The following is a 21,123-nucleotide window of genomic DNA, read 5'->3' on the forward strand; positions in this document are numbered from 1 at the left end:
CAGCGATTAGGTGAGTTTTCAATCAATTCTAATTACGCTAACAAATCCTTGATTGTGTCGCAGGCTTGACAAATTTAATGAATTGATGAGGAGGGAGGGAAAAAGACGACAATTAATACAGAGAGAGAGAGAGGGAAGTTGCAGCTCCCCCTCGGCCTGCAGGAGTGTGTGATCCGCTGCAGCCGCCCTCATAAACAAAGACTGGGAGCGAGAGCAGGTGGAGGATAGGGGAAGAGGAAGAGGAAGGGGAAGGATCCATTTTTCTACCTGGTGACTCGAGGGCAGCATGTTTGACTGTTCACGTGACCTTTCTTTTATTTTTTTCTTTCTTATTATTTATTTGCACCCTCGATCTGATTGGAGGGTGTTTTTCTTTTTTGTGCGCCTGCTATATGAACTCACGGGGGTGATTAGGAACAATGAACTGACAGTTCCTCCATCTTTGATGTCTTGTTTAAATGTGCTCTCCCCGCTGATGCTTTGATACCTCGCTAACTGGGACATTTTCATTCTAATTAGGGCTTCAATTGCTAATTCCATATCGCTACTATAATTATCACTGGGAGACGCGCGGATGCTGCGGCGAGATTTTTTTTTTTTTCGGGGGGAGGTGGGTTTGCGCGGGTTTTGCCCCCCATGTTGCACCTGGGTGGGTTTCTGAACTGGGGCCGGGGATACTACAGGAGGGCTGTAGCTTCAGTTAGAGAACCAAAAAAATTATAACTTCCAAACATTTAATAACTTCCTGGAGATAAAACTACAGATTAATAATTGTTGTTTGATTATTAGATGCATCCTACCAAAATAAAATACTAATTTTTGCTCGTTTAGCAACCAATGTTAGCCACAAATGCTCTTAAAGGGGCATTGTGTCGTTTTGGAGAAGAAGCTGAAACAGAATTTAAATGTTCACAAAATAATAATGGAATAATACAAGCTCAGAAATATCTGTTTTTATAATAACTGAATAAAGAACAAAATAAGGTCACCGTTGTTTGAAGCTCGCGAGGTGGCAGGGTCCGCCAAATGTAAACAAGGTAAAAAAACACCATGAAATCGACTGGTTCCTTTAAAGTCAGTGTGTTCATTCAGCCATGAAAAACAAACAGTGTGTTTATTTAGTTTGCTTGGACTTAAAAATGTCAGCCCCCAAAATGCACGCAGTGCCCCTTTAAAGTGGGAAGAAAAGCGACTGTCTCACCTTTAAAATCCCTCATTCTGTCTCAACACCTCATCTGTTCATCACCGCGCCACCCTCACCACACTCAGCCACACGCCCATGATAACCTTCTAGGCAGTAATTGGGAATTGAGGATTTTTTTCTCCTTCTCTCTCTCTCTCTCTCTCTCTCTCTCTCTCTCTCTCTCTCTCTCTCTCTCTCTCCTCTTTACCCCTCCGGGGCGCATGCGCAGTGGGGAGCGTGCTGGTCAGTGTGAGAAGCAGCTGTTCGGGGCTGGTGAAATTCCAACATGGCAGTGGCCGTGGTCAGTGTTTCCTGCGTTAACTTGGGATGGTTTCAGCTCGCTCGCAGCCCGGCTTAACCTCGGCGCCCGCCAACGTTCGTCAGCAGCTACCCGCGGTCCCCGGGATCGATGCGACCCTAAGCCCCCGCACGTGAGAGGTCGACCTGTCGCGAAAAAAAAAGCAGGTAAGGAGGGAAGGATAGTCTGGAGGGAAGGGAAGGAAAGGAAAGAGGGAAGGGAAGGAAGGGGAGGGAGTGAGGGTGATCCGCTGCGTCTGCAATTAGACAGAGTGGACGGAGCAGACAAGAAGAGGAGCGCAGAGCAGAGGAGGAGAGGAATAAACGCGCACTTTGTGCTTTTCATTGCGCGAATTCCTCCGTGCGCTCCTCTCTCTCTCTCCTCCAGTAAACGTGGTTTGGAAGGAGCGCACCTGCGCCAAACCGCAGAGAGGCTCGGCCGCTGTTCCTGTAGGTCTGCCTGCGTGCGCGGTGCTGTGCGCCACTCTCTCTCCTTCTCTCTCTCCTTCTCTCTCTCCTTCTCTCTCCTTCTCTCTCTCCTTCTCTCTCCTTCTCTCTCTTCTCTCTCTTCTCTCCGAATCGGGGAGGAAAGACACACAACTTGCAGCCTCTCTGCGGGCGATACGGTTACAACAAGTTGCCCTCAACGCGCGGATACAATGTCACCGCGGCATGTATTTTTTAAAGACAGCCGGGACGATTTAGGGCGTTATCAAGAGATTTAACTTTGAGCCGCTCCTGCACCAGTTGATCTCAACCTCCTCCCTCTCCTCCTCCTCCTCCTCCTCCTCTTCCTCCATCCATCCATCCATCCTGTCATCCCGGGCTCCACTTTCTAATGACATGCATGTAGGTTAGATGTGTCTCCTATTGAGTTGCTGTGGGCCCCCGTGAAATCTGAGCAGTGCTGGACACAGACAACAACAACAACAACAACAACAAAATAACAAACAGAAAAAAAAGAAAGTGTGTGTGATGTAAAGCTTCTCCCCCCTCTTTTTTTTTTTCTCTAATTCCTCCTTCTCGCTCTCCTTCCTCCTCCAGCACGAGATGATCAGCAGCAGCAGCGTCTATGGTAGGTAGATTTCTCTTTTTTCTCCCCCCTCTCCCCCCATCAACTTATTACACTCTGGTCATGATGTGTATAGGAGGTCGTGAAATATATATACGTGTGTGTGTATACGCACGGATGAGTTTCAGGTGCAGGTGTGTGCTTAGTGTGTTTGTATAATTTGCATTTTATAAGATAAATCTCCCCCAAAAATTGTGTTCCGTATATTTCAACGACTAAAATAATAATCTGGCTACATTTAAGACACATTTCCGCCCCATGATTTGAATTTTTTTAAATACATTTTCAAACCTGCTTTTAAACACTGTTTTGGAACTTTAAAAGAAATAATCCAGCCTGCACATTATTCAGAGAGATGGGAGTTATTTTTTTCTGCACGTTCCTCTCACACAACAACCTGCAGAGTTCTATTTTGATTCGCATTTGAAAAAAAAAAAAAACCACACACACGCTCACACACTTGTCGTTTAATGGACCGTGCGTGTGATTGGAGGCCACGGTGAGCGTTTGTGATCAGGATTTATTAATAAACGATGCTCGATGTCACAACGCGTGCTTGGTAACGCTACGGCTGGATCCAGCTCGTGATTGTCAGCGTGACGGCGCGAGGGTGAGATGTGTGCTTTGACAGCAGGGATGAACAGAGCTCATGGCAACTTGCTGCAGGAATATTCCTCCCCCCCACCAGACCCCACTCAAATTTTTAGGTATTTAACAAAAAAATGAATAATGATTTAACACCAAGCTGCAAGAAAATGTTCTCCAACATTCACGCAGAACAATGGCGGATTGTTTTGCGATTGAAAAAAAAAAAAGAAAAAACAACCATTCCACCCCTGTTGCATGTGAGACCGGCAGCGGATAGTTTTCTAATGAATAATCACGTCGGGAAACCACAGTGTCTTTCTTTCTGTACACACACTCTCACACATACGGAGAACTTCCACGATTGCACATTCTTGGTTTTTGTTGCAGTTATTAGCGAGGACTCGACCTTTCACCTTTGATCTTTGTCACCGCTCGCTCTCGCTCTCTCTCACACACGCACACTCACACACTCTCTCTCTCTCTCACACACACACACACACACACAGTTATTTGCTCCACGTCATGCGCTGTTTCCTGCTTTCTCCTGCTGATGCACTCGTCGGTTTTCCGCTCGCACACACACGCAAACGCGCTGCATATTTTTTTTTACTACCTTGTAAACGTTTCTGCGTTTTATAAGCGCGTGTGTTTGAGTGTGTGTCCATATTGTCATACTTTATCTGTGGGGATGTAACGCTCAGGTGTTGTGATTCCGGTAGCACACAGGTGATGCATAAAACCTGACTTTTTCTTTTTTTTACGCGGCTTCTTTTTGTAGAATTTGTTAAAAAATGACTGGAGTTTGGTTGATCTCTTATTTTATTGCAGATAATTGAGGAAGTCTTCCCCTCCAATTATCTGCTGGTTTGTGGTTAAGTAAGAGGCTCTGGATAAACATATGGGGGAAGTGAGTTTGTGTGTGTGTGTGTGTGTGTGTGTGTGTGTGTGTGCAGGAGTCGAGGAAGCCCGGGTGTCATTTTTGCGAGCGTGTGTGTGTGTGTGTGTGTGTGTGTGTGTGTGTAATGTAAATAATGTAGATACTCAGCGGTGTGTTTATTCCCTCTAAGTCTATTTGTTTGCTACAGTCGCCGGCTTAAGATCTGTCCCTCTGCATCGGCTGTCTGCGCGTGTTGCAGTGACAGCAGCAATAATCCCCCTCATTATACACAGAACATATCGCCTCACATCTCCAGCAGCCCCCCGATACAGCTAATAGGGACAGAGAGAAGGGGAGATAATAGGAGCAGAAGAAAAACTGCTTTACAAACAGGCGCCCCCTCTTCTTTTTTCTTTCTTTCACTCTCGCCTTTATTTATCTAAATACGGACTTTTTTTTTCTCCCCCCCCTCCCCTCAAATGAATAGCGAGAGCCGCTGCGCCGCGAAGGTGGTTCAGCTACTCCCGGTGGGACCGTATAAATAAATTATCCTGACACTTTCTATCAGTCTGTAATGTTTACCATTAAAAGCTGTTTTACCGTCCCGGAGCCACCGGCGTGCGATCCAGCCCCCCCACCACCACCTCCCCACCTCCCCCTGTGGGACTTCTGCCAGATGTAAAGGCGATGTGGGGAAATATTGTTGCTTTCTACACACACACACACACACACACACACACAGAGGAAGAGAGAGACATTTGTGAGTCTCCGCTGCATCCGTATCAGTGGATTTTCTCCCGTCTTCACGTCCTGACAAAGGGCCCCTTCAAACGAGATCCAGCCAGGGTTGTCATCTTTTAGCAAATATGTTAAGTGTTATCTTTTGTGCTCTGGGCTCGCCGAGCGGAGCTGGACCCCATGGGAGCCCGGCGCATGCAAATAGAACAAATCCCTCTCGGACCTGTCTGTCTGTTTCACTCTCTCCATCTCTCTCTCTCTCTCTCTCTCTCTTGTCTTCTCCCTCCCCTCCCCTCCACACATCCACACCCCCTCTCCTCCACGTTTTGCTCGACAGTGCGTCGGCCCGTCTTGTCTCTCTGCTCTCTCATCTATTTCACTCTTTGTCCACTTATTTCCTCTCTCTCTCTCTCTCTCTCTCTCTCTCTCTCTCTCTCTCTCTCTCTCTCTCTCTCTCTCTCTCTCCATCCTTCTCTCTCTCCTTCCTCCGTCCCACAAGACAGTGCCGGGGCTGTGTGTCAGCTAACTGTAGCGAGGCCGTTGTAAGTCTTTGTGTGTCTCCCTGCGTGCTGTCCCCCCCCCCCCCCCCCACCCTCCGCTGACAGCCCCTCCTCGCCGATCTTAAGTTCCTCTCCCGGAGATGGCAGGCAGCTGTCGGTAGCGCCGCTGCCCCGAAAAAAAACGCAGGCTCTCTCCGTAGATGAGTGGACGCCAATTCCTTAAAATCCTTGACACCGTGATCCACTCAATCCTCCCCCTCCTCCTCCTCCTCCAGTGTTGGTACAACTGGCTGTGTTTTTTTTTTTGTGTGTGTGTGTTGCTGTGACTGACAGTTGCCGGTTGATGGATTTTTTTTATTTATTTATTTTTTCTTCTTCTCCATGTTGCAATTGAAGTTTTCTCAAACACACACACACACACACACACACACCGTTTCGCCCTCACACACTCTAAATTATATTCACTCTGCCCTCATGTCTCTCGCCCAGTGCTGACTGGTTATTATCCAGTCAGAATCTGATGGGTGTACTTAAGGCGAGGGGGTATCCACACAGGACTGACTCAGGGGTGGAATAATACCTGCAAGCTCACCGCCGCTGTAACCCGCGATGCCTAATACCAAGACAATGCTTTCATGTATCCAGGTAACACTTGAGAGATCACAGGTCTGATGAGGGTTTTAAAACATTTCTTTCTAGAAATCTCAAGAAGTCAAATCCTCGCATTCTAAATGATTTGACAGCACATTTAATGTCGACAAACAGAAGAGGAGACGTTAAATTAACAAGCGGACAGCTGAAGGGAAAAGCCAAAAACCTGATCTCAGATCAGTGTCGCCAAATTTCCAGACTTTGGCCCACCAAGAAGACACCCGGCTAAATTCATTTCCATGTTAATTCCGGCGTTAAAAAAGCGTTATCTCCCTTTTTTTTTTCTTTGAACTCCGAATCCCCTCAGATGTTTGAAGTTTCTTTTGGTTTATGTAATGCGTCGTTTTCATAACGTTTTAATCAAATCAAAGCTGTGGATTTTTTTTTCTCTTCTCTCTCTCTCCCTCCCTCCTACCTTCTTTTTGCAATCCACTGCCCCCTTTCTCTGAATTTTAAGCAGACCCCCGCTCACCTCTCTTTACTCTTTACCAGCAATCTCCACCACCCATGGCCCGGATTCTCTGGCAGATATTAAAACATTCAGCAATGTGGAAGCGTTAAATATGCTAAGGACTTATTAAAAGAAAAAAAAAAAGAAGGAAAAAGAGAGAGAGAGGAAAAAAAAAATAAATCTGACTTCCACTTTGGAATATTCCGCACCATTAGACCTCAATAGACATGGCGGCACACAGCTTATCCTTTACATTGTGCCTTCAAATGAGAAGGCGCCGTTTCTAATTAGGTTATTGCCATGGAAGTCTTAAGTTAAATTGTGCATTGATATGCGGAGGCGCTCGCCAATCATTTGGCCCGACGATGGAGAACGCAGATGAGGCAGACGAGGGCCTTTTTTTCTCTTCCCCCATCCTCATTTTTTTTCTTTTCTTTCTTTTTTTTTTTTTTTTTTTTTTTTACAAGGGCCAAAGAAAATGACAGCGAGGAGAGAGGATGGATCTGACTGTAATCTCTCGCCGCCGCTGCTCTTCTCTTTCTGGCTCTGGCTGGATGATCTGATTTTGTTAACAGCGAGCCTTGGCTAGATAGTGGCCGTCTGCTGCCCCCCCCCCCCCCCCACACACACACACACACACACCTCCCCTCCCCTCCGACCCCCACCTCCTCCTCCACCCCCCTACGTCTGCGGCTCAGTTTGAACGTCTTGATTAGCGAGGCATCTTGGGCGAGCGGCGAGTAAGTCAGGACACTTTTTTGTCGGCGTGCCGGCAAAGGTGTGCGTGCGCGCTAATGAACAATGGCTCATTGGGTGCGAGGGAGAATTTGTGTGTGTGTGTGTGTGTGTGTGTGTGTGTGTGTTTGAGCTTGGCAGGCTGCCAGGGGATGGACACAAAGGATGTTGAGTGGCTGGGCGTGTGGCACAGCATCACTGAGCTGCTGGTGGCCTCTGGGAGATGGGCACAAACTGGGAGCGAGAGGGAAAAACAACTGCTATCGCTGGTCGCCGCGGCGCTCCGCACTCTGCAGCGTCCATTGTATGGCCGCGTCTGACAATTATAGTCATTATCGATGAGGCTGCCAACTCTCGCTTTCGATCGGAAAATAGTGAGAAAAATACCAAAAACAACTTCGAGTAGCAGCAACTAATCATATGTGAGATGCAAAAATATGACACATTGTCACATTTTTTCCACTATTTTTGCTTTCAAAATGACTGAAACTGATTAATTATTGACTAAAATCAATAATTTTTTCCCAATTTTTTCTGTTGATTAATTAATCTGCTACTTGTTAACATCTAAATCGAGAGCTATTCAGTTTCAAGCCATATATAGAAAAGAAAAGCAGGTAAATATTTACATTTGTGATGCTTGAACCTGAGAAATTGAGGCATCATTTCACTATTTTGCTGAAAAGATAATTTTTCTATCAAGCAATTATTTGACTTCATCTGCATTTTTGACTCCATCATTTGGTTTCATCTGCAGTCGACTGTCCGACATGCACCGTGCTGCATCTCGCATATTTGTGTATGGATATAAAATCTAAACAAATGTGATTATATTATCGATAAAGCTGCCACCCTCCAAAAATCCAAAATGACATATTTCCACATTTTTATTTCTGCTGTTTCTTTGACACTGCATGTATGTTCAATGTATGTTCAGTGTTTGTTATTGCTACTGGATGCTTGAATTTCCTCCGGGATCAATAAAGTATCTATCTATCTATCTATCTATCTATCTATCTATCTATCTATCTATCTATCTATCTATCTATCTATCTATCTATCTATCTATATTTAAAAATCTTGATTCAGTTATTCAGTTTACAGTCAAATGAAAGAAAAGAGAGAAAAGCAGCAAATCCTCGTATTTCTGTCTGAAAAACAACTTAGAAAATGACTCGGAAAAAATCTGTGTGCGCGGAGGCCTGCTGGGGTAGGAACGTGTTAGTATGCTCACCTGTAATTATTTACATGCATACTTGTACAGCGTGTGTGTGTGTGTGTGTGTGTGTGTGTGTGTGTGTGTGTGTGTGTGTGTGTGTGTGTGTGTTGCGCTGGCCAAGTTTCCCCCCACTGGAAAGCAGGCGAGAGCATTAGGGTGTTTTCTTGTACAACTCTGTTGGCAGGATGGACACATGTGGTAGATGGCTAATGATAGCATGCAGCGTATAATGAGATCCTACTCTCCGTCTGTCTCCCCTACCTGGCATCATGCATTAACCATACAAGAGGAAGAGGAGGCACGCATGGTATTGACTTTTGAGTGGGTGTCTGCTTGTCCGTTGTTGGTTTTGTTTAGCACTCAGAGGTCAGCATGGCTGCAAGCGCCGCACATTTATAACAAGTTTTTTTTTTTGTTTTTTTTTTTTTTTTAGGTTTTTATTTTTTGTGGCAGGGGCTGGCTTTTTCATTATTTTCAGTTTTTTTTTTAGTGAGGCGAGAATCTCTACTCATCTGCACCTCTTGAGCTCTGTTAAATGGTGGTAAATTGATTTTGGATGTGTTGCGATGTATACGCTTAACAAGCCAAATGGGTTCAGTTTGCGGGTTAGTTTGTGTGTTCAGAAGATTAATCTATTAATGTATTCCACCACACTCATAATCCACAGTATGCAGAGTGATGGAGGGGAGGCGTTGGCAGCGCTCCATCTTTTAGCCCTGTAACATATATTTATCCTCTTCACTACACAATCCTCTAGGCTGCTCAAATCCCCCAGGGGGTCCCGATGACATGCTTACTAATGTGTGCTTTGGAAACGGAGTGCTATTGTATCCCCTAAATCTCACAAAGCACTGTATGATTTGCCCATTGTCGTTAAATCGCTTTGCTTGTGCCAAGTACTTGCATCTCACAGAGGCTTAATGCTTTGAGGGTTTCAGGGACAGCTTCGAGTTCCTCTTTTGTTGATTTCGGGGAAAAGTGCCAAGACTGCTGCGCTGAATATTGTTTTGAGTATGGAGGAGGGAGGGGAAGAAGGGCCATTGCCAAGCGACTCCATTGAGCCTCGTGAATGGGCCATTCATATTTAGGAGAATCACCCAGATGCCATATTGTTGGCTCAACAACGCTAAATATTCTCCAACAAGGATGGGATTGTAACAGGTTTTTGAATTGTGCGAGTGGAGGGAAGGACGTTGGGAAAATCAGGGGGGGGTGAAGGAAAAAAAAAAAAACGTCAGCCCTTCAGCCGCTGTGAGCGGGGTGAATGGTAGAACAGAGACCAGAACAGCAGCAGCATTTCTTCTTTCCCTCGGTGAGGCGATGCAGTGTGTGCATCCTCCTCCTCTTCATGCAGTCGCTGAAATGATAGATTCTTGGAAGTGATCAGATTTGCCGTGCCTTGTTACTGTTTGTCTTTTTTAAAACGTTAAACAACTGTTATATACTGGAGCACTTTTTAAAAACTTGTACCATACTTTTATTGTTCATATATTGCTTATAAATGCAAATATAAAGGTGAGCAGTATATAATATTAGCCTCTGCTGTTCCTAATATATCGTTTAAGCCTATACTGATAACACATGTTAATGTTGTTGATTGGCCTGTCACAGATACATAGCTTCCAATATTTGTTTAGAGATTCATAATGCAGAAGGTAGATGCTTGGGATAGTTTTTAATTCTTAAATTCCCAGTGAAGTTCGCTGAAGTCATAAAAACTGTAAAATAACCTGCTTCCACGTCACATCTTAGTGCTTGATAAGCACATATAGCTCATATATTGCCCAATATGTCAAAATTAGATTTTTCTACCCCCTAATATCAGATCTGCCTTGGCCCAAAACATCTTGTAATAGTCATGACAGTAATGACATTTAGGAATATTGATGCCATTTTTAGTAGTCGCTGGACTGTATTGCCAGGCTTTAGAATGATAGAATCTGAAGTGCAAATATAAAATATTACAAAAACATATATATCCATAGTTTTGTGGCCTGGGATTCGATCCGAGTCCTTCAGGCGCGGACAGTATGTCCTGCCGAGGACGGGTTCTCTCTTAAGGTCCGTCCACACGCTAAATAACCTTGAAGCTGCCACAGTAAGCAGCCGAACTCTTGTCCCGGCACCGTCAGAAAGGGTCTAAGACAGGACTTAACAAAATGTCATTGTGGTCTTTTATGTCATGCATGCACCGAGTATTAATCACGGCTGGAGCTGCGCCTGAGAGGCTGATCAAATTTATTGTTTGGCTGCACGGGACAGTAATGGGTGTTTAATTACTCAATAAAAGCCCTTTTATAGATTCCCAGGCCTCCTGTGTGTTGAGCAAATGGTATTGATCCGTCTCCGGGCTGCAACATGATAGCCTGTGAAGGAGAATTAGAGCCGTTAGCCTGCTAGCGCTTTCTCATTCATTAGCCGCATTAGCCAGAGGGTGGTTAAGACGTAGCACCGCTGTTAATGCCACAGCCTCAGAGGTTTCTGTGTCCGCCGTGTGTTGTAAAGCTCCGCGCACCTCATTTACACAAATATGGATTAGATGAGCAATGAATAACATTGACCATTGTGGAAAGTGTTTCAATAAGAATCTCCAGGAGAGTCGTTTTTTTTTTTTTTTCTTTTTTTTTTTTTCCTTCCTCTCACCAACATTTCCCCCCTGGTTGTGGTTCGCCAGCGGACTCGCCCTGGTGTAATCCACGGGACTGAGTTTGAGAACGCCCTCAGCCGAGCGGTGAGCTGTATTAGTCGGGCCACCATCTAGACTGCATGTTTTAATCCCACCACTTCCCCACCTTCTACTCTGTAATCTGACGGCTCCTCCTCCTCCTCCTCCTCTTCCTCCTAATTCTGGATCTCTGTCCTCCTGCTCACACCGCAGCCTCTCAGAGGGAGAACAGGGCTGAATGACAATGACAGTAAGCCCTCACTGCGTCTCCATCCCAGCAAACATGTTGGGTGTCCGTGTCCGGGCCTGCACCGCGTCCACTGTTTCTTTTCTTTTTTTTTTTTGTATTTTCTGCCTAAATGCATCTGCCTCCCATCCATTGTTCTTTTATGTTCAGAGCATATTGCTGCCTCTGTGAACCAGCAGCACTCCTCTTGATGCACGGCGAAAAACCCGCCGCAACATCTCCCTTGATGTGTCCATATCAAATGAGTGTGGCCTATTACAGACGTGGTGGAGTCAGTTGGGCGGCTTTGTGGACGGGCGAGGGCCTGCAAAGGGACCATGAAAGAGACATTGTCCAATACGGGCCGCACAGCTCCTTTGTAGATAAATGGATTTTCATGCTTATCAACTCGGACACTGACATGAGTGAAAACTGTGGAGAATGTGGAATTATTCTCACTCCTCGGCCGTACACGCGGACAACTGTAGTTTCAAGTGTGTGTGGTCCGTCATTGTCCTGCGAGCGAGTTTTTTTTTTCTTTTTTATAATCTGGTGTAACATTCGATTTGGACACAATGTGCACTGTTAATGCCACAAATACGCTCCGTGCGTCGGCCCACTGTATCCTTGTGGGAAAACATCACCCAGTAGAGTTCCGGCTTTCACATGTTGACGTCAGGTGCACACGGTGTGCACATGTCGTCGCTGCTGAATATGTTTCTCTTATATATGAGCCTCGCTGGAACAGAGAAAGTGAAGCTTTAAGCCATCATACATTAGAGCTGGGCGAAATGGAAACTGGTGTCATGATCTTAAGACGATGACTTTTCCGTTACAGTATGATGGAGAAAACGTACATGTAAAATGGTGAGACTGATGTGATGCTACAGAAAAGAAGAATAATTACAGTTTGCCTTGCACTCTGAAGCTGGAAGTTAATTGATTTTATTTTGAAATTGCGATTTATTTATTATTTTTCAAATGACAGAAGGTGCGAATTTTCCGCAATTTAAAAGTTTAAGCCCGCGACCTTTGGCTCCCTCCTCTATAATGGTATTTGTCGCTGGTAAATCTACTCAGCTGTAGCTAATTAACTTTTATGTGTGTTCATGGAAAACAACAGGAAGGAGAAACTCTTGGCTGTCTGGTTAATTATGCTCTCTGTATAACAGTAAGGGAGATGAAACAGGCTTTTTATTGAGCCTTGTTCTAAAGAGACGATCTTAGCCGTGGCTTCACGTTAATTTCACACCGTTGGCTAGCATGAAGCTCTGCAGTTATCGCATTTAAATGACAAAACGCCATTAATCTCATCACATTGAAGTCTCATAATAAATATCTTAAGCTGCAAGTGACGACGTAACAGTTTTGTTGACAGCTCTGCGCTTCAGCCACTTAAGCTAAGGTTACATAATATTCAGATATTATTTATCCAAACTCATGCAAAGTTCCATCGTCCGTGAAACATTTCTGGAGCTTCACAGCGAAACGCTTTTAAACATTCCCCTTAACAAATGAAATCGATGGGGACTTGTTCTGAAATGCAAGCAAACAACCTGAAGAAGAACATGAAGTGGCTCCATACAGCTCGGCCGGCATAATTCAAATCTCCAGAAGCCTGTAAGATCCCAAATTTAATAGAAAAGATGTTATTTACAAGCTAAGCTAAAAGTGTTAGCACGCACCCCGTCTGAGCTAAACCACGCAATAGAAAAGCTTCATGAACCTCGAAACTTCCTTTGAGTTTAAATCAGTTTAGGGTGACCAGATAATGACTACATTTGAATTTTTGGATGAACTTGTCCTTTAAATTATAGTCACAAATCGTCCATCCCAATGAATGAGTTTCGACTCAAACCAAATCTTCAGCAATTTGTTATTTTCAAATTACAATTACACTTGGTTGGGATTATTTATGTCGGCCCAACCGTACACCACAAGGAGAAGCATATTTAGTCACTCAGAAAATCTAAACAAATGAGGTCCAAGCTGCAGATAGGAACCGGCTGGCTTCGCTTCATGCTCTGATCCGAAGGACACGTGTACGTATATGCAAGCATGCCCACACAGACGCACATTAGACGGTGTTCACATTCCGCTGCCTGTGGGGCGCGAGCGAGAAGCGATGTCTACTCGATGTGGAGCCAGTGATCTAGGTAATCTGCCTGTGCTGTGGGACAGGTCTATTGGTCCACAAATCAATTGGCTTCATGTCCGTGCCATTAGGCTAACATGGCGCTGCTGAGGCGCTGAGAGCGGTAAACAGACTGTTTAATTCCCCTGGACACTGGCCAGGTGGACACTCCTCCTCCTGCTGCTTCCGCCTGATCCCTCTGTTTTGTTTTTTTTTTGTTTTGTTTTTTTTTTCCTTCCTCCCCTCATTCTATCGTCCTCGTACATTGACTCCACTTCAGTCAATGCGGTTATTCTCAGTGGACGAGTGCTTACAGGAATATTGCTTGGAGGGATGGTGTGTGTGCATGCGTGTGTGTGTGTGTGTGTGTGTGTGTGTGTGCGTGCGTGTAAAGAGGAGAGATTTTGGCCAATGAACCCTTGCTGTGCTCTGTCCTCCAGTACTGTGTCTATACTGAGTAAGTGATCCCTTGGGATGCAGTACACACATGCAGCATCCCTCCCTATCTCTCCCTCTATTCGTCTGTGTCTGTCTCTCCCTCTCTCCTCTCTCTCTCTCTGTGTTTGTCTCAGTCTTTGTTTGTATCTGTTTCTCATTCTGTTTCTGTCTGTCTGTCTCTCTCTTTATATCATTCCTCCTCCCTCCCTCCCCTTTTTTTTCCCTTTCCATCTCCAGACAGAGGCAGCAAACAAGTACAGTAATATGAGGGGGCTGCATCAGAAAACAAACACACACACTCTCATGATTAGAAAGATGCAGATTTACGTCCAGGCTGCGAGGAAGTTTACCGCTTCCTCTTTTTTTTTTTCTTTTTCCTGCGCAGCTACACCAAATAAAACAACACCTCCGTCTTCTCTCCTGGTCCCCCTATATGGATGCGACTAATGACTTAGCTTGTATAACGTCAGCAATTCAGTTTGTCCACTCCGGCGCCGTTGCCGCGCATCCTGTTTGGTTGCGAGTCTCCGTGCTGCGGTATGGTAATTGAGCCAGCGTGTCTTGACAGTTGAGTGTTGTTGGCAGTATCGCTGTTGTGCGTCTCATTTCCTGCGTGCCGTCGCCTGATTGACTGATAAGATAAGAGGCCCGCAGCCACGTCCGAGAGCTTCGCCGCAACTAGCGACTTGATGAGCCGCGCCGCCCGAGCTGTGATTAAGCCGGAGGAAGCGGTGTCGGTCCCCGGGCCCCGGTGCGGTGTAACGGCATACACGCAGAATAACCTCAAGTTAAATTCACAGCGGCGGCAAACCATTAAAAATGCCACTATAGAAATCTGTGGTGTGGTCTCAGGATTTGCTCGCAGGGCCAGAACGTTTTTTTTTTTTTTTTTTTACTGTTGCTAGGAGACGCTGAAACCCTCGGACACATCTGGTCAGCTGTTAGAACAAGTTGTTGACGGGGGCAGAGCATCCACAACTGCATGATACTGTTTTACAAAATGAAACCATCGATCTAGGTGATAGAACACACTGAATAAACAAGCCGTTCTCAGGGGAAAATAAGGTCCCAGAACACTGTTATGAAGCTAGAAAGGTGGCAGGGTCCGCCACATGTAAACACAGTAATTGTGTTGTCCTTTAAGGTCAAATGAAGAACTACAGAGTGCACCTTTAATCCATTTTTTGGCACTTCTAGTTTTTGTATGTTCTCACAAGAGTCTGCATAAATAATCGTGATGCCTTCAGAAACAAAATGCCTCTCCAAAAAGTTTCATTTCGCAGGAAATGACTGTACTGTGACAACTTTCCAGAAATGAAAATATCACAGCCTGTATTTCAGGCTGTCCTGTCGGCCCCGCCGTTCCTCGGCCTTGACTCATCTCCCTCCTGGGACTTGCATGGCGGAATGACATTCATCTTCCAGCAGGACCGCAGAGTCACTCCTTATCTTATGTCACAGCTCATCTTGTCGATAAATACTTCACGTCCTTTTCTCCCCTGTCGAATCGCATCCTCTTAACACACGTCTCCACCTGATCATATTCCCGTTTTCTGCAACGATCCAGACGATGTTTATCTCCCCGGCTCGCTCTCCCTCTAACACCAGCCACAACCATGCTCGTGTTGAATTACGGGGGAAAGCGTAGCGGTCCTCCGGTGGAGTCGACAGCCCTGTCTGTCTGAATAGGAAATGTTTTGGTTCCCAAAACTAGAACATGTTTGTTTGTTTTTTTAAAGAGATGAGGTACTTTGGTTTTTCTCCAGATGACAAGCAAGTACAGATCCAGCGTTAGCCCGAGGGGTCGAAGCTGCACCCCACAGTAATAAAGCTGTAATTATTTATTTAGTAAGAGTGAAAACAAGACTTTCTAACTGCTGCCGCGAGGAAAATATTGCACGGAAAATATGTGAAAGTATATTAAGTTGCCAACAGACACACAGACATGCACATTCGCACTGTCATCAAGGTCCTGGTCCTCCTCACTCCAGATCAGGCAGAACTGGAGGGAAAATGCAGAATAGTTAACAGAGGCGTTAAATATCTCATTTTGTGTTTGCCTCACAGCTTCAGTGGATTTGAGTCGGGGCGCTGCAAAAAACTGCTCTGCTGGAAGTAGATCTACACTTTAACCTTCAAACATGTAAACATCTGTCCATCTACAGGCTGAGTGAAGATATTATTTTGAAGTTAAAGGCTATTTGAGGTTTGAGATTTTGGACATCTAAGAGTGTTGACGGATGCCAACACCAACAAACTACTGCCGAGTCACATTGCAGTCACAGGAATGTCCAGATTTTTATCAAACTTTTTTTTTTTTTTTGGCAGTGGTTTTGTAATTTAAAGACAGTTGAATGACCTGAATCGTCACTTGGGTTAATGTCAAGAAGAAAACTGCAATTCGAGGGGGACAAATATGTGTGTAGTCGTGACATCTAAGAATGTTAAAGAGGACAGCATTTAAAATGCTCCCTGAAAAGAGCTGACAGTTTTCAGGACAAACTGTTAAAGGGGCTTGTTGTAGCATTTTGTGCCGCTGTAGATGTACTAATGACTTTCATATTTCCAAGATGTGAGTGGATTCTAACGTGACAGGAAAAATGAGACCTTCCCCATCTCTCTCTATTGTCTTGTGGATGATTTGTTTTAGTTGTTGAATGATGCTGATTTCCTTGTAAAAGACTGTGGCGATTCAATTGAAGGCCTCATCTCAGTGCCTCTCTACGTTCTGCTAACAGAGACCAACAGTAGTTAAAGTTAGTTTAGAAATGATGTCTGCTAACATCAACTAACCTTCTGTGTTTTACTATCTTTACCAAAATACATAGTGCGCCTTCAAAGAAAATGAGAAAAATCCTGGAACTGCCCCTTTAACCGGTTCCACGCCAAAAGTTAATGGGCACTATTCTGGGCTGAGACCCATCTTCCACCCAAGTTTCCTGGAAATCCGATCAGTAGTTTTTGTGTAATCCTGGTGACAAACCAACCAACCAAAATGGACGTGGATGAAAACATACCCTCCTTGGTCGGAGGTAATAACTTTCCTCATACAGCACCTTTCCAAAACAAGGTTTACAAGGTGCTTCACGGGGTTAAAACAACAAACATGAAACAATCATAAAAATGGTAAAATCAATAGCACCAACAAGTAAAGTATACAGAGACCGGCAGTAAAACATAGACACAAAATAAAATAAAACAAAGAATTAAAACAATAAAACGAAGAGTAGAACAAATGGTGCGGCCGACAGGAGGGCGAGATGATAAAAGTGTATTTTAACAAGAGACTAAGCCGTCCTAATCTCCTCTGGAAGGTTGCTCCAGAGTCTTACAGGCGGGGTTGACACTCGTTTTCAGGTGGGCATAAAGCAGCGCAACTACCCTTTATTGTTATTAATAATCCGAACGTGACAAGTTGTGTGTGTGTGTGTCACTTTCAGGCGTAGCCACCCTGAGACCCTGCGTGTCGACGTTAGCTGAGCCTAAGTGGCCTCGACAGCAGTTGCCGAGAGCGCAGCGCTTTTATTCGCTTCATAAGTAAATACTGTATGCTCTCTTTTTTCTTCTTCTTTTTTTTTTATTACCTCGCGAGTCCGGCTGATAGAATCTGCTGGCGGTGGTTGTCGTTGTAGCCCCCTCCGTGAAATCAGCTGCCGAGGGATAAACCGAGAGAGCCTTGTGTTCACAGCGCAGAGCATGGCTGCCGTGTTCATCGCCTGTGAATGTGATTACGGCTATTGATCGATAGACAATGACACGATGCTGCTGGGTGTCACCTGAGGAGAAGAGTGTGTGAGACGTGTGTGTGTGTGGGTGACTGAGGGAAAAGGAAAGCGTAAGAGAGAGAGTGTGTGTGTGTGTGTGTGTGTGTCCATATGTTGGTGCGTGTTGGCCCATATGCCGGTCTTCGTGCATGTATGTACGCCTGAGTGTGTGTGTGTGTGTGTGTGTGTGTGTGTGTGATCAACCCAGCCCCAGCGTGGTAATGTGAGATCAGACGTAGCCTGTTAGCCGGAGCCTTACATCTGCTGTCAGCCACTCGCTCTAACTCTGTTAAGGACGTTATTGATTGCTCATTATTACCCCGTTCCCTGAAAGATGAGCGTCCCCTATGATCACATTAAATCTCTTCTCTGTCCAATTCTCCTGAGATGCCTTCTGCTCATCGGTGCCCATCAAATTTCTCCTCCGAGATCTGATATCAAGCAGCCTGACGTGTTTTATTGCCTCTGGTTTCTCGTTTGCGTCTTGTTTGATTCACTCCAAGTAACCGTCTTTCTTTCTTGTTTGTTTTTTTTTGTTTTTTGTTTTTTTTTTTTTTCACGGACGCAGTTTAACTAATTGATGTCTTTAGTCTGTGTAATGGAAATCAGCGAAACACGGATGAGCAACATTTGAAATTATGATTTTGTTTTTCTCTTTATTAGGCGCTTCAGGTTTCTCGTGTTAACTTTGTGATCCGTGTTTATTGACTTGATGGCGAACAAGAGGAGCTGACAAGACAGTCATAATATGTACTTTAGTTTTTCAGACCGGGGCTATTTTAGCTCCGCTGCGGTTTATTTAAAAGGCACCAACAACTTGTTTGTCATGTCAGAGTTACAGTCTCATTGAAGGCCATGCAAAAAATTTGCCTTTGAGTTTTTGCCTCCCCGATGCTTTCCCTCTAAAGTTCGGTGCCCTTTCTTGTGCCTCGCGTTGTCATTTTCGCTGACGATAAGCAGTTGTTGAAGGTGTCATGCGTCCGCCAGCCCCTGTAAAGTTTGGGACCGCTGAAATCCAGCCCTCAGTGAGAGGCCATCTCATCGGCCCCCGCCGTCCCCATGAATAATGCAGAGCTATCGACTGTGTCAGTTGAGCGCGGGGAGACGCGGCGGCAGCCAGCTTGATATTCAGCTGCTGAAGCTGACTGGATGCCCTCACTTTGAGACAAACTGCTGGCAGACTGCTCCGACTTGAACAGACAGGACCTGAATGTGCTCATATGAGATGAGCGCCGCTGTGTCGGTGTGGAGGTAGTTTGTGTCCCAGGGAGGCCTGGAGTCTGCGTTCGAGTGGGTAGCGAGGCAGATATGCGTGGAGGACGAGGAGAGTGTGTGTTCATAAATCTGTATACATGCGTTCACAAATATTTGTGGTTTATAGCACAGCAGATCCTCAGCTGTGGAGTCTGTGTGTGTGTGTGTGTGTGTGTGTGTGTGTGTGTGTGTGTGTGTGTGTATGTTTGTGCACACTCTCTAAATGTGTGTTCGTGCGTCCTCCAGCCGGCAGCCTGCAGAGAGCTCTAGTGAGAATCTCCTGCCCCCTCGACACGACCAGTTCAGTCTCAATGCCACCGATCGATGGGCGTATTGATCCGCTGTTTGACTGTTTAGACAACCTGTGTGAATTCCAGCATAATGCGAGCCACAGTGGATTTAAAGACGCGCGCCCAAGGCTTGCGGCAGCGTGTCCGCGCACCTGCCCGCAAACGTGAGCGCGCCGCCCGTCGCGGGCACTCGGGTATAAGGCGCACGCGCGCCCACGCGGCGTATGAGCAGCTGCAGGACGGTGTGTCGCGGCGTCCTGGTGACGCAGCATGCAGCCGTCGATAGACTTCGAATCTAACTCGGCGACCTCATGTCCTCCCGTTCCCCTCTCACCCATCCTGTCAGTCGCTGCTACATCCGCACAACGCCAGAGGTGTGATATTAAGATAAATAACTCATTGTTCGAAGAGATATTGTGCACTTAAACTGATCTTTATTCCCAGCTGAGTTTACTCTACTTGTTAAAGGAATAGAGGAAATATTGTATATAAAAATAACAGTCCTGAAACAGAGTACTACCTCACATTTCTCCGATTTATTGGGACACAGCGAGAGAAGGCGTGAGTTGGCAGATCTCTCCAGAATCTATACGAAGGGAGCAGGATTTGACACTTCAAACATGCGCGGTGAAGGATCCTGCGAGTTCACAGGCTGGGGGTAGAGGTTATCCCAGCCAGGGCCGCTTCAGTAATCCACACACACCCCACAGGCGCATGCACACGCGCATGCACACACACCGCCTCGCACGTGCGCCACTCACGGCGGGCGTTAATCTCCACCAACTGCTGTTGAACTCTAATCTCGCTCGCTTGCCAAGTGTTTCATACACTGCAAAAACTCCAAATTAGAGAGCCGTTTAACGGGCTTTAAAATCGTGCATTTTTTAAATGGGCCCCGGTGATGAAATGACACATTAAAATATGGTTTTATCACTACAAGCAGGGAGATTTGTCTTGTTTTGAGACACTTCATAAATAAATTATGCGCCTTTCGGAGCATCTGGCGTCTTGCTTTAGCGTTTTTGAAGAGAAAAAAAAAGATTTTAAGAAGACTATTTCAAATTGGAGAGTCGTCTCTCTCTAAAATCAACAGTTTTTGCAGTGTAGTTAGTGTTTGGCACCGAGTTGGCCTGCTGTTGTCAGAAGCAGCAAACTATGGAGCCGTGGTCCAGTCTACTGTCTGACTGAGTGCATCCCCCCCCAACCCCCCCTTCCACTTCCACTTCTAAACCACCCACACACACACACACACACACACACACACACACACACTGAGACATACACAGCCCAGTGCAGACAGACATAATGCATCCACAGATGGTGACACTCCGGCAGTCACTCCTGGGCTGTCTGTCTACGTGCCAGCGATGATAACACACACACACACACACACACACACATATGCACACACATACACACAGCCTGGCGGCAACAAACACGGTGATGCATCATTGAGCATCGGCTGGTTTTTCTCTAACTGCTGAGGGGAAATCAGTGTGGTGTTAAGTAACCATTCATGTGGAGCCGAGACCACACACAAACAAACATCGCACCTACACTTCTAAAAATACATTTACCTCGGCAGAATGAAATAAAACGAGTGAATAAGAGGGAAGTTCTCCACAGGCGCGACTTGTATCTGGATATTATTGACTACCAAGTGGGATCATTGATATGTTAATACGCCCCGGTATCACTGTTTAATTCCCACGACAAATATCTCTTTGGCGCTTTCAAACTCTTTACTTGGATTGTGATATATTCATTTGTTGATGCATTGTTAATGTTTCCACTCTGGACCGGAGTGTGCTGTGTAGGTAATCGCCCACTCTGGGGCTGCGGCTGCCGCTGTTTGTGATGTGGATCTTCCTGAGGATTGTATTTGAATAATGAGGGAGGCTGGAGCGTTCTCTTGTGCAGAGTGTCTCGGCGCCGCTGCAGTAAATGACCTCTGAATAGTTGTTTTGGATTAGCCATCAAAGTCTTCTCTCGAAGTGGCCAATAGATAGGTACTTCCAGAAATGAGTCACTTGAAAATGAT

General features: G+C 45.5%; 1 protein-coding gene across 4 annotated transcripts in view; it reads left to right on the plus strand.

The window, feature by feature from the left end:
• LOC119015644 (fidgetin-like) overlaps positions 1-21,123 on the plus strand; it is a 41,926-nt gene that overhangs the window by 5,992 nt on the left and 14,811 nt on the right. For 2 of the 4 annotated variants that reach the window (XM_037091861.1, XM_037091857.1), the window contains exon 2: positions 2,525-2,555. In XM_037091861.1, coding sequence (XP_036947756.1) covers positions 2,531-2,555 — 25 coding nt within the window. In that variant the 5' untranslated portion in view covers positions 2,525-2,530. Of the gene's footprint in view, positions 1-1,509; positions 1,649-1,838; positions 1,931-2,524; positions 2,556-21,123 lie in introns of those variants that run through there. The other 2 variants (XM_037091858.1, XM_037091859.1) reach the window with 2 other exon arrangements.

Source organism: Acanthopagrus latus, chromosome 24 (assembly GCF_904848185.1).
Source record: "Acanthopagrus latus isolate v.2019 chromosome 24, fAcaLat1.1, whole genome shotgun sequence".
Taxonomy (NCBI): Eukaryota; Metazoa; Chordata; class Actinopteri; order Spariformes; family Sparidae; genus Acanthopagrus; species Acanthopagrus latus.